The sequence below is a fragment of the Diaporthe batatas genome (assembly GCF_019321695.1).
Source record: "Diaporthe batatas strain CRI 302-4 chromosome Unknown Contig00013, whole genome shotgun sequence".
NCBI lineage: Eukaryota > Fungi > Ascomycota > Sordariomycetes > Diaporthales > Diaporthaceae > Diaporthe > Diaporthe batatas.
Genome location: NW_025408560.1, coordinates 2166856 through 2179753, shown reverse-complemented (window position 1 = coordinate 2179753; position 12898 = coordinate 2166856). Strand labels below are relative to the sequence as shown.

Below are 12898 nucleotides of genomic sequence, written 5' to 3'. Positions count from 1 at the left end.
TAGAAGCACTCCAGGAGTTTCTATCATTACAGCCTGGATTTTGGGATAAATATCCCGATTTCGATGTTCGTGCGCCGATCCATGCACCATACATGTTCCGATACATGCACCGGTCAACAAGTGTTTTGCACCAGCTACACGAGCCTTATGGGCGTCTGATGCGGACGTTGATATCATGGATTGATGAGAACTACACAGACCGGTACGCCGAGGCAGACTCTCATCTAGAAAGGGGCGTGATCACGTTGAGGAATCTGCCATTCCTCGCCTGCCCAGGCGAAGTACTCATATGGAAAGAGGAAGGGAGGGTGAAGTCCGCAGTTATATCTTCACGAATATATCAGACGTCACCACCGATCCTATACTGGGATGGCTCCGAGACCATGAGGTCAAATGACAACCCTGAGAGTGGCGCTAAGAAAGGCGAATTCTCAACCATATGGGCTGCAAACGCATGGAACTATAAATTTGTCGGCGAATTCATCCGCAAGAATGTTTCTATTGACCTCAAGTTCAAGGCCTCATCCTTGGACCAAGAGGTAGCGATCTCAACGCTCGCAGTCTACCCCTTGAGGTTCGCCGACGAGAATACAAGACTTCAGTTGGAGAGACGAGGGCAGACCTTTTGGGGTTGTCTCATTCGTAACTTGGTGTCGTACACAGGCGAGGATGGCATGTTCACAGTAAGTCAACATTCTGCCAGCAAATTGCACACGAAACTGACATTAGGCCATAGAGTGGTGAGCGCTTCATGGTGGACTTCCAGATATACAAGGAACTCCACAGCGACTCTCTCAAGTTCGAGTTGGTTTACGGAGACATCAATGGCAACGAAGACAGTGAAGACCACGAAAGGCGCAAAATGAGCGCCGATGAGATGGAGTCTGAGACACCGCCCAGTGAACCTAGCATCTACGTCTTTCCTGACATTGTCCCCGGATACCACTTAAGGAGCAAGAAATGGGGTAAGGAACGACCAAACGCGTCAAGAAGTACCAAGCCTTTGCCAGATGAAACTAATGATGGATATAGTGGACCTCGAAGTCGATCGCATAACAGACGTCAAGTGGAATAAAAAGTCATTCGACAGCCTTGTAATCGATTCGAAAGCCAAGGAAATGATACAAGCGCTCGTCAGCCACCAGATAGAGAGCGAAAAGGGCACCGACCTCATCCACCGCAAGGGCAACGGCCTGATAATCTTGCTGCACGGCGGCCCAGGAACCGGCAAGACCTTCACGGCGGAGAGCGTGGCTGAAATAGCCGAGAAGCCCCTGTTCTGCGTGACCTGCGGAGACATTGGCACCAAGCCGGAGCAGGTGGAGAAGTATCTCGAATCGGTGCTGTATCTCGGCAAGACCTGGGGCTGCGTGGTGCTGATCGACGAGGCTGAGGTGTTCCTGGAGCAACGCAGTCTCGACAACCTCGAACGTAATGCGCTGGTCTCGGTCTTTCTGCGGGTCCTGGAATATTACGAGGGGATCCTCGTGTTGACGACCAACCGCGTGGGGACCTTTGACGAAGCCTTCAAGTCTCGGATCCTTCTCTCCCTCCACTACGAGAAGCTGACAAAGGGCCAACGACGCAAGATCTGGCGGGGTTTCATCAACCACTTGCAGAGCACCCACCGTGACTTGTCCAGCCATGACAAAGACATCAAGGGGAAGAACGGGGAAGGCCCTTCAGAAGGTGTGCCTGAAATTGCCTACCAGGAGATTCTCGACTCCCTCGACGAGCTATCAGCCCATGAACTCAACGGCCGCCAGATACGGAACATTATTACCACGTCTCGGCAGCTTGCTAAGTTCCGCAAGCAGACGTTGAACTACGGGCTTCTCGAAGAAGTTATCTCTCTGTCGGGCAAATTTGATGAATATTTCCGCAAGCTCAACGAGAATCAGTCCGACGAGCAGATAGCTAGGAGTGATGGGATCCGATAAGAGCCTTTCACGAGAGCGCGATTCCAGATTGCCATTCGGTATGGAAGAATGGTTTTACGAGATCTTCAGGCAACGGCTCATTGCGCGAGACTTCCTCGGACCAAGGGACAAAGGACGGGCTTCTCTTTCCATGTTTTCTCCCCTTTCTGTCGTCCTTTCTTTTGGTGGTTCATCATTGCTGGATATCATGGTGGTATATACTGGTATTTCATTTGAACTATGACCATCATTGCCCGGTGAGTATCTAAGTAAATAGCTGTGGAAAATGTGCTGGGCATGATAGCCTCGATGCGACGCCGTGGATGTGCAGCTTGAGCTCATGGTGTAATCTCATAAATGCCTGTCGCCAAATCCTTCAAAGTGTCCACGACACCTGCCCCCCTCCATGACACTTTCCATGCCATCAACGCCGTCAGAAAAATCATGCACCACCACAGCATACAAGATCGACATCAAATGCAGCCCACACCAACACCTGAACAACCCAAACTCCGACCCTTGTCTCGAAAAGAAATTCATTGATATCCCTTACGTAGCCTTGCACTCCAGTCCCACCGACTCCAACGCCTCGACCAAGCGCTTCAGCGTCACCGGCCTCGTGAGGAACATATCGATGCCGCTAGCCACCGCGTCCTGCTGGATTCCCGCGCCTGCGAGGCCCGTCAGCGCGATAATGGGAGTCTGATCCAGCCTGTTTGCCCTCTCGTGCTGGCGGATCCGGCGTGCTGACTCGAGGCCATCCATGACGGGCATGGAGATATCCGTCAGGATGCAGCAGTAGTCTGACGGGCAGTGTGCGTACTTCTCCGATGACTCGAGACCGTTGATAGCCGTCACGTAGGGCCGCTTCAGCTTTTTCATATAAGCTGATAAGATCTGTGCAAAAATCAGTCAGCATCAAGGTCTCAGGAGTGATGCAAGGGCAATAGCCCTATAGAGGCAGACTGTCCACATACCTTGAGATTGATAGCATTGTCATCAACAATGAGCACAGAAGCCGGCTTGACAGCCGTCTCCATCGGATTCGCCCTCTCGACGACAGGGGTCATGACAGCCACGGTGCCGCCGAGCGTCGACTCCTCGGGCGGTGTCGGCAGCGGCGTCGGATCCGTCTCAGCAGCGGTCTTGGGCGTCGCTGTAGCCGCGACGACAGTCGCGCGCTTGGAGGTGACAACGGTCACGCCATGGCCCTCCTTCTCCTCGCGCTCAGGCACGAGGCTGGCCCTGCGCCTGCCGGCCACGGGGCTGTCGACCTGCGTGCCTTTCGTCGCCGAGGTCGGCAGGACATCGACGGAGGTCGTGTGGTGCGGGACCAGCTGCTGCGCCGCCTGTTCCTGCTTCGTCGTCCACATCCCCAGCAGGTGCACGAGGGCCCTGGCGAGCTTGCGGGGCCCGAACGGGGGCGCGAAGAACTCGAAGGTGCGGATGCGGCTGGCGGCGTCGGGCAGGTTGTATGAGAAGTTGCGTGTTGCTACTAATGCCTCGCATACGAAGAAGACGGGGCACTCGGCTTCGCCTGCGATGCGCTCGCCGTCGGTGAAGGACACGTTTGAGTCGTGGTGTATGATGAGGTCCGGCTGCTGCTCTTGGCTCGGTGGTTTGCTGGGGTCGAGGACCTCCATGGACAGCCAGTCGCGGCATGTGCTCTCGAGGAAGTGCGCCTGTGATTCGACGAGCTTGCCCATCTCTTGCAGGGCGGTCGAGCTGTGACGGTTCTCCTCTGAGTCGGGCGATTCGAAGCCCCGCAGAAGCACTTTTCGTCCTCTGAGGGTCTGCACAGCCTCTCGGAATCCCGTTGGATCTCCGGGAACTGGCGCGTCCCCTGTGAATGGTAGCGGCAGTGATACTGTGATGGTGGTGCCTCGGCCAACTTGGCTGGCGACTTTGATCTCCCCCCCTAGGTTGACAGTGATCTGCCTTACCAGACTCAAGCCAAGACCTGTTCCTGGCGCGAAGTTATCCTCTTGGCAGAACGGTGTGAACAGGTGGTTCTGGATATAGTCCTCGCTGATGCCCTTGCCGGAGTCCGAAACAGTGAGCAAAATGGTTGCTCCAACATTGTGCTGATAGGGCTTGGCCGCTTCCTGCGTGAGGCTGACCTTGATGAGGCCAGACCGGGTAAACTTTAGAGAGTTGCCGAACAAGTTCATCACGATCCTCCGGAACGCCCCTGGGTGAGTGTCGAAACGCCACGACGTAGACTTTTCGATATCGAGGAATATTTGCACGCGCTCCTGGGATGGATCGACCGCTCCCGTAGACGGCCGTTGTGACCTCGTATATTCCAGGTCGTCTCGTAGTGATCTTTGGGCAGACATTCGCTCGTGACTGTACCCCGCAAGAACACTCTCGACAACCTCCTCAACCAGGCAGTCCAGCTCGACCGGCAGCGTCTGAGTCCTCGTCTTGCCCTGCTCTGAGCGCTCGCCGGGATGGGCGTTTACCTTGCCCAGCACGCTGTTCTTCTTGCCCATGTCGGCCCGGTCGTTTTCTATGAAGCTGTTTATCTTGCTGTAGTCGAGCAGGTGGTTGATGGTATCGACCAGGGTCTTGCCCGATGTCTCGATGATATTTAGCACGTTTTGTTGCACACTATCAAGCTTCGAGTCGTGCAGTAATTCCACAGCGCCAACTAGTCCGTGGAGAGGACTCCTCAGCTCGTGCGAAATGGACCCGAGAATATTGCTCTTGATCGTCTCCTCGGCTTTCGTATTTAGTCGGTAGAGCTCAGCCATTATACTCAGACCAAACACCCGCAAGAAAGTCACCGTCCCGTCGGTCGTGAAAACTCGCGTCGGGTTTCTCGTCCAGACGAACCCTCCCGCAGACCAGCGCTTCTTCTGCCCATCCCAGAGCGGTATCAAGACGACGCTCCTCGCGCCGGGGAAAAGGTTGACGACGGCTTGAGCAGGGCTCCAGCGCTTCTGTGTTGTAGCTGTCTTTTGCGCGGAAGTGGCGGCTAGGTGAATATCTTCTGGGTCCTGGCTGTCTCGTGACCACTGCCGCGTAGGAGAGGCTGGCCGTTTGAGGGGCATGCCGGGCGTGGCAGCGTTGGGGTCTCGAGCACTTGCTGTCTGGATTACGCTTCCATCAGCATCGAAATTGAATATCTTGCCCTGGGGGTATCGTCTAAGCAGCCTCTGCAGGTTCCTGTCCCGGAGTCCCTCAAACTGCCACGGTGAGCGATCTCCGCCGATAGTCGATCCCTGCGTGGTCGAGTAGCCGAGGACATTGCAGTAGTCCTCCCTCCTCCCTGCTGACTGTGTTTGACTCGTCGCATCCTCGTCGTTGCTCAGATAGTTGATATTGTCCAGGCCGACCGTCGACACCTTCCGCCCGCTCGTGTCATTATTCTGTTGACCCACGAGGCCACCAAATGATCGCACAGTCGCGTCAAGAAACAAGACGCCATCCACTTCCACAGACTGACGGATAATGTTTGCCGCCTTCGCAAACACCCGGCTCGACTCGGCCAGCTGCAGGTCGGCTGAGCTGACCTGTGCGACGGCGGGCTGCTGCGTGCTTGTGCTCGCTGCGGAGTGCCGCGAGTCGGGCCGCGGCGTCGAAGACCTTGAAGAATCGTCCGGGGCCAGGCTCCACGACGCCTTGGACCCAGCGTTAGCAGACACGGTCATGCCTCGAGGTCCTAGCAAAGGACTTGCCTTGCCGCCTGTCGGAGAAGCCTCGGTCGTCGACACAGCTGGACTTCGCGGACCAGAGGATATGAGTGCTTCCTCATCCCCGACATTGGCCGTGGCGGCAGTCCTGATCGGCAGCAAAGGCGGCCCCTCCCGCTTGGCGGGGATTTCTTCCTTCCTCTTGACTCTCTCCGTCGAGATATCAGCCGAGATCACGAGCCGTGATGTCCGCTTGCTCGAGCGCCCCAGCCCACGCGTCGGGCCTTCGAGGGCGGGATCAAGCGAGTCTGAGCCCTCAACAAAGTTCCCCATGCCGCGCACCATCCTCTCCGACTTCTGGTACTTCCCATACGAGCCCCGATACTCAAGATAACCCATTATTGTCCGCGACATGTCTCGCATGAACTTGATGTCGTCGCTGGTCAGCCCTTCCGGCCGGGGCGTCGTGTCGAAGATGCAGTACACGCCAATGTTTATGCCGTCCGGCCCCGGGGTGCGTATAGGGACACCGGCGTAGAACCTGTTGTATGGGCTGCCGTGAATGTACGGCCTGTTGTGGAACCGCCCGTCGGCCGCCAGGTCAGGCACGACTGACACTGGCAGTTCGTCAGCAGCGGAGGAGTCGGCCTCTGCTTCCGGGGATCCGTCGACAGAAGGACTGGCCGAAGAGACAAGCACATGCTCGCATATCCCAAAGGACCGCGGTATAGCGGTACCGCAAAGCCAAAGGCTATCATCCCCGACATCCTGTTCACTGCTGGGTTCGTGGTCGCCGTCCGTGATGCTCATGCGCCGGGCAGGCTCGCGGACACCCAAGGGCGACGAACGTGTCGCCTCGGCGACAACATGTTGGCGGTCCCGGTCGAATAACGAGATAAGGGCTCGCGTGGCGTTCAGCCTGTGCACGGCGAGCTGTGCGTATGCGGTCAGGCTCGGGTCCGTGGCCGAGGCGAGGGTGGCAGGCGGCACCGGGTCGTGCGGGTCGTTGAGATTCGCGGACGTCCATCCGAGGTCGTCGTATCTTTGCGGTTGGGCATCTCGTCAGCGGGGATTGCCGAAGTGCAAGCAAGCGGGTGGATAGAGGGAGGCGTGGAGCGAGCGTGGTGTGGCTGCGCGGGTGTCTGCTGTCAAGGGCGGGACATACTTGAATGTTTCTCTCTCCCGGACGTTCTCCGACACACTTGGGTCTGCCGTGGGCGCAGATGGAGCGTGTGCCCAGCTCGGCTGGTCGATCAGGTCCATAGCCCCTTGAAGCAATGGGTCGTTGGCGAGTCGGGGCTGCTACACGCTTCTTCCATGGACTTCTCTCCTACTGAATCGCATGATAGATCGCCTATATGTTGGCCGGGACGGGATCAGGGCAGCATAGCAGCACCGGGAAGATCTTGGTTGGGCTGGATGGTACAAAAACAGGTTCCGACAGGCCCAGAACAAGGAAGGAAGAACAACCAGATGAACTGGCGAAAAGTCGGCGGAGGCGAGCAGCCCGGGCCTTGGGTCGGCCGTCTCCTTGGAACCGAGACCACTCCAAGTCGGCCAGGAACATTGAAACCTTATTTTGCAAAAACCCCTCCGCTCCCGCGCAACAGCCCACGCCGTCGGGCACCAAACCTGTTTTCCTCTTCCAAGTCTCAAACTGCCAGCTGCCAGCATGCCGTCCCCTTTCCCACCGCTGACTCGATCCGCACCATCCTTGTTCCAAGGCGGGGAGCCCACAGGCTGGAGAATGACGATCCTGCCGCCCGGGAATAACACAGAGCTGGGTCGCAGCTTCTAGGGGGGCTCTAGGTCGTTGATCGGCTGCCCATCCCCCTACGGAATACCTTTTCGCCCACAGCTGCGGAAATGCCGTATCCCTTGGTGAAAGATTCCCATGTTGGCACGTCGCAAATCGGCAGATCCAGATCCAGATCGCGCATGGGCAGCTCGGTGCCACCAGACCAGCATGCTCGCATCTAGAACTCAAGGGTCCTGCAGCCATGTAGAAAGGGTGACAAATTAGGGGTCCAATGTCAGGGCCTGCATTGGCCTTGGGAGTTGGCCCTGACGGCCTAGTCGTTGACTAGAGGCTAGATCTCGGCTGGAAGGCCGGTCGCTTGTCTATAGTAGCAGCACTAATGGCAAAAATGGCTAGGGACCTCTGATACTCGAGGCCAGGCCGGGCCATTCTTGGGCATGGGACCACGACTGTGAAGTCAACGCTACTGGCTGCTGCTCTAGCGGGATCTACGTTGAGACCCCCGGCTGCCCCGGCTCCCCGATGGTCCATCGGCTGCATGCTGTGCATGCATGCAAAACGTGCGTACGCGGGTGGCGGGTCTCGTCGTGGGCCCCAAAGTGGACTGACAGCCGTCCATCGCGTAGTGCCCAGCCAGGGGCAGGAGGTAAGGCATCGTCATTGCAAAATCACTCGAAATTCTCAAGCATAGGGGATGGAAGGCCTGAGGATTAGGTGTCAATTGCGGCGAGAACGATGGGGTGCCAAAACTTGGAACGCAAGTCGACCTCGGGATCCAGCCAGCGAAGCATTCAGCCGGACGTGCTATTCCACTGAATCGCATTCGAGCCCAATGAAAACTGACCCTTGCCGTCCCGTGACTCTTGTCTTGAGTATGGATATGAAAGACACCAATTGTCAATATCGGTGGTACTGCCGCCAGCGGTCATCAGACAAGGCCGCCTTGCACGCACAGGTCGTTCGTAGCAAGCCATCATTGTCTCCTAATCTTGACAAGTTCTTTCCGGGAGTAAATGAGGTGAGAAAATGCGAAGCACCCAGCTTGAGCAAAGGCACAACACGGTCCTTGGGATGCTCTCGGGGCCGTGCTTGCCGTTGCACCTTGACCTTGCCTACACGAGCGTTTGGGCGACGATTTAAGTAGATGTGGACTAGCATAGTCGAGGTACGACTCCAGACATCCGAGATGGCAACCCCATTGACGCCGGACCAGGGCCAACGACACGAATATCGCCATTCCGGCGATCGCGTGTCCTCGTCACGTTCAACAGATCCCGCCCCTCGACTCGGTAGTCACCCAGATCAACGTTACACTGGGCACGTTGGTCGAGCACATGCGAACTTTGTCTCGGGACAGAGGGCACACAATGGGTTGCTAGCATAGCCCGACTGGGGACCGTTTCAATGACAGGAAAACGCACTTCTATTAAGACTAGTAGAGTGAACAAATATATCTAGGCGCATAGGGTCATAGAGAAGAAAATTCGTGGCCTTGCAACAATGCCGTTCTTGGTTGATATATTCAGTACGTTGGCTTGCATTACAGTCTCTCAAGCACAGAGATCCAATGCCTAGAAGGAAGACTTCTGCTGCTTCACACAAGATTCTTTCAATACAAGCCAGTCATGGAGCCCAGAATTCTCCCTGCGGCATCAGCTTCAGGGCTGTCGAAAGTGACGACGCCTGCTGGGTCCCCACGACCATCGACAGCCAGCGAAATTCCGCTGATTACAGAAGGTGCCATAATAGATGTCGAGCTTCAGCCTACTCTGGATGCATCAATCGGAATCAACACATGCGGCTGGCACGAAGGTATGTGTGACCAAGCTTCTTGTTGACTGGCAGCATCAATCGGGCTGACAGTAGTCGGATAGGCACGGCAGTGACCTGCGCTTCACCAGCAACGTGCGCATCCTCCAGCGCCTATCTGGCATGCTGCATCGACCAACAATGCTCGTCCAGCGTTTTCAATACGGGTTGTCTGCCATACACCGACGTTGCCTGTAAGGCGGGTACCCCAGGCCCGGCAACAAAATGCTGGTCCGTATGCCCGCCCCAGTCACCATAACCTGCCGCTGCGTGGCTAACGTCTACGATGCACATAGCACCGACCAGGCAAGACCTGAATGCCAGACTATCTTCTGGCCCACGAGCCCCGGCGCGCCGGGGCAGACAGTGTTCACGATGGTGGACTGGTGCGCTCCGACGTCACGGGCCGGCAGTGGCATCCTGGGCACGACGCCTCCCCCTCAAACATCGACGCCACCTCCGCTTCCGCAAGAGTCAGGCTTCCTCAAGGCCCCAGCCGGGACAATCTTGGAACTATTCCTCGGCGCGATCCTCATCCTCGTCCTCGTCGCCATCAGCTGTGTCATTGTCGCCCGCAAGGTGCGATCGACTCGAGCACGGGAACTGCGAGCGAACGATTCGCGGAGTTCTGTTACCGTTTCTGCCTCTCCGGGGAGACCTAGTCGAGATCATGGCATTCCGCTGTCTACAAGCCCTGAGACTCCACGTACAACTGGGGATACCAAGATGGACCGACCTCGTCGTGGTGACATAGAGCGCGGATCTGCGGGATTACATGTGGCATGAGCAGAATTCAGCTCGCGCGGAAGATCTGGACTGCACGAATCTTCGAAAGTATGGCACTTACTGTTGTTCCAGATGAACAGAGGATCTGAAAGAATACAAAGAGGCCTATGTCTTCAACACCTACATATATCATATGTCGTATTTATCTCTCTCTTTCCGTCACAGTTCACTGTCGCCAAGCCCCACTTGATTGTGGGCTGCAGAAGCGCAAAGTGGGCTGCTTATGGTAGTAAGACGGTGCATCTGTTGGCCGCTCGGCTGCAATCGTTGAGACATCCATGGATGTCAGCGACCGGATACTGTGTTCGGCGCTGACGTATTAGTTTGGGTCAGCGCCATTCAGGTAGTCGACGTGTTTCCCCACAACTCATTCCTTCGTGTCTTTTTCCTCTACCCCACGGCCTTGCTATAAAAGCAGGAGCGTTTCAACCTTTGATGGCAATATCACTTTTTTGGTGCGTCAGACAGGAACGTCATGGACGGGAAGACCCCACTGGGCTCTCCGAGCCAAAAGCGACAAGCCCGTCAACCAAGATGGCGAACTCTGGCCTGGGTTGTAGCAGCTCTGCTGCTCTGGTATATCCTCATACCACGACTTCATTATAGACTGCGACCAATAGCTTGCCATAACATGACACAAGTCACGTACGAGGGCGAGAGTGTATTGTGGGAGCGTTGCGGCGAGATCACTGGCCATCCCCTGGAGTGCGCCAACGTTACCGTGCCCATGAACCACTTCGCGCCAACCAATTCGAGCCAGGCGAATGCAAAAGACAAGGTCTTCATTATCCCGTTGATTCGAATGCGTGCCAAGAATGCCACGCAGAATCTCATTATCAACCCTGGCGGGCCCGGAGGCAGCGGCATCGGCATGGTTTACGCACAAGGCGACGAGATCAACACCATTCTCAACGAAGGCTATCACATCTTGTCATTTGACCCGCGTGGGGTCAATGGGTCGATTCCCAAAGCCGAGTGCTATCCCGACGAGGAAACTAGACGAGCTAAGTCGAGGCCTCACAGGGGCGGCACGCTTTCGGACACGGGTGAGATGTATGCTTGGAACAAGAATCTTGCTCGTGCGTGTTACGAAACAATGGGGGAGCATGCCAAGTACAGTGGGTGACGAATCAAAGCTATCGTTACTGGCAGCATGAAGCTGACTTCTGGGGCAGTCAACACGCCCCAGACCGCCGCAGACATGAATAGCATCCTCGACGCCCTTGGACAGGAGGACATGATCTACTGGGGTTTCAGCTACGGGACGACCCTGGGCCAGACCTATGCCACCATGTACCCGGAACGCTCGAAGCGTGTTGTGATCGACGGAGTATCAAACATATTCGACACTTACAAACGGCTGGACACCGAGCAGAAGATGTTAAGCGACAGCGATAGGGTCCTGTACGGATTCTTCGACGAGTGCGCCAAGGCAGGGCCGGACCGCTGCGCACTTGCATCATTCGGAGAAACCGCCGAAGAGCTCAGGGACGTGGTCCTGTCGCGCGTGGACGAGCTCAGGGACGAGCCACTCAGTGTCTATGTCAACAGTACGCTGTACGGCACATTCGACTACCCGGAATTCCTGACGAACGCCATATTCTACTCACTCTACGCCCCGAAGAAGTCCTGGGTCCCCTTTGCGGAGCAGCTTGCCAAGTTCCTCAACGGAAATTCGACCGATATCTGGATGGAGCACGGTCGCGCGGATGTCTTCGCTAGCATCGGCGAGGCCAACCGCTTCATAACATTCAACGACGCGAAGTCAGGGCCGGAGTACTGGCCCCAAGACCGCCAAGCAGTGGTTGACGAGATGGTGCGCGTCACGAACCGCCGGGGGAGCCTTTTCTCGAGGATAGACATGTCCGGATTCTTCGGAAGGCAACAGTGAGATCTGACCCAATGCTCTTTTGGAATTGGTTGATTTGTTCTTTCATCTCCTCTTGGATTCTTGAACTGCAAACCCCCGCTGACGTGAGCTCAATCGAACGCAGGTGGCTCATACCCCACACACACGATTTTGTTCCCAAGGAGAAGGTTGAGACCGCCCACCCGCTGCTCATTCTGACCACAAGCTACGACCCAATTTGTCCAATAAAAGGGGCTCTTGTTGCCCGGGACATCTTCTTGGGGTCTCAGATCATAGAGTCGAAGGCGTACGGACATTGCTCAGATGCGATGCCCTCGCTCTGCGTTGCCCGGCATGTCAAGGCATATTTCGATGAGGGCACAGTCCCAGAGAATTATACAACTTGTGAAATTGATGGGGAGTATTTCCCCAGCGGTGAGGCAGATTCAGACGTGTTGAATAGTCGGGGTCTGTTGTCCACCGAGGATCCTGAGATGGAACGCATACACATGGCACAGAGCAGACTGGCGCAGAAGTGGCCCACATGGTGATGCGCCAGGAGTTTATAGATGAGCACAACAAATACCCGAGTCTTACTGTGAGTTTGGTGTCCGTCAGCTACCCTAGGGTATGTACTTAAGTAGTGACCAATATTGCGGATGGACCGGCAATTGCAAACCTTGTTGGTGAGCTTGTCTGGGTTGTTTAAAACTCGGGTGGTTTCGTTTTTGGTCCCCATACATATACCACCTTTTAAAACTCAACTATCCACCAAATAGAATTCGGAATTCCCGTACATGCTCGTCTAGAGCCTAGAAAAGTTGATCCAGGCGGAGACTACTAGTAGCTAAAAGGCCGAGAGCAGCGATATGGCGTCAGTGCACGCGTCTTCGATCTTTCATGTCGCACGGTGAACTTGCTTGGCCGAAACTGGTGCTGTTCAAGCTGCTCGCAGACGCAAATTAACTTCTATTCATCCACCACTCTATGTTATTCCGTCGTGGCATTTTACTGAAACCAAAAATGGTTTAGTCTCAGCCAGGATCGACCTGCTTCTCCAACTGCAGGAGCCGCATTCTGGGACTCTATCGATAGAAGCAAAGCTCCCTCGGCAAGAAGCAGCTAGGAGGACGTCAGA

The 12898-nt window shown here is 55.8% G+C and overlaps 4 protein-coding genes across 4 annotated transcripts; 3 read left to right on the top strand and 1 right to left on the bottom strand.

Annotated features, from left to right (window-relative positions):
* Positions 1-158: 158 nt before the first annotated feature.
* KVR01_010354 (uncharacterized protein) lies at positions 159-1940 on the top strand (the record flags this gene model as incomplete). Its single annotated transcript, XM_044781625.1, has 3 exons — positions 159-683; positions 737-965; positions 1033-1940. The coding sequence occupies 3 exons, from the start codon at positions 159-161 to the stop codon at positions 1938-1940; spliced, it is 1662 nt and encodes a 553-aa protein (XP_044640513.1).
* Positions 1941-2468: 528 nt separating this feature from the next.
* On the bottom strand, positions 2469-6820 carry KVR01_010439 (uncharacterized protein; the record flags this gene model as incomplete). Its single annotated transcript, XM_044792183.1, has 3 exons — positions 2469-2816; positions 2897-6599; positions 6723-6820. 3 exons carry the CDS (start codon positions 6818-6820, stop codon positions 2469-2471), a joined length of 4149 nt encoding a protein of 1382 aa, XP_044640598.1.
* A 2121-nt stretch (positions 6821-8941) lies between these two features.
* Positions 8942-9983, top strand: KVR01_010555 (uncharacterized protein; the record flags this gene model as incomplete). Its single annotated transcript, XM_044781531.1, has 3 exons — positions 8942-9132; positions 9162-9356; positions 9422-9983. 3 exons carry the CDS (start codon positions 8942-8944, stop codon positions 9909-9911), a joined length of 876 nt encoding a protein of 291 aa, XP_044640714.1. The 3' UTR covers positions 9912-9983.
* Positions 9984-10277: 294 nt separating this feature from the next.
* On the top strand, positions 10278-12558 carry KVR01_010484 (uncharacterized protein). Its single transcript, XM_044785192.1, has 3 exons — positions 10278-11029; positions 11087-11798; positions 11906-12558. The coding sequence occupies exons 1-3, from the start codon at positions 10387-10389 to the stop codon at positions 12309-12311; spliced, it is 1761 nt and encodes a 586-aa protein (XP_044640643.1). The 5' UTR covers positions 10278-10386; the 3' UTR covers positions 12312-12558.
* Positions 12559-12898: the final 340 nt, after the last annotated feature.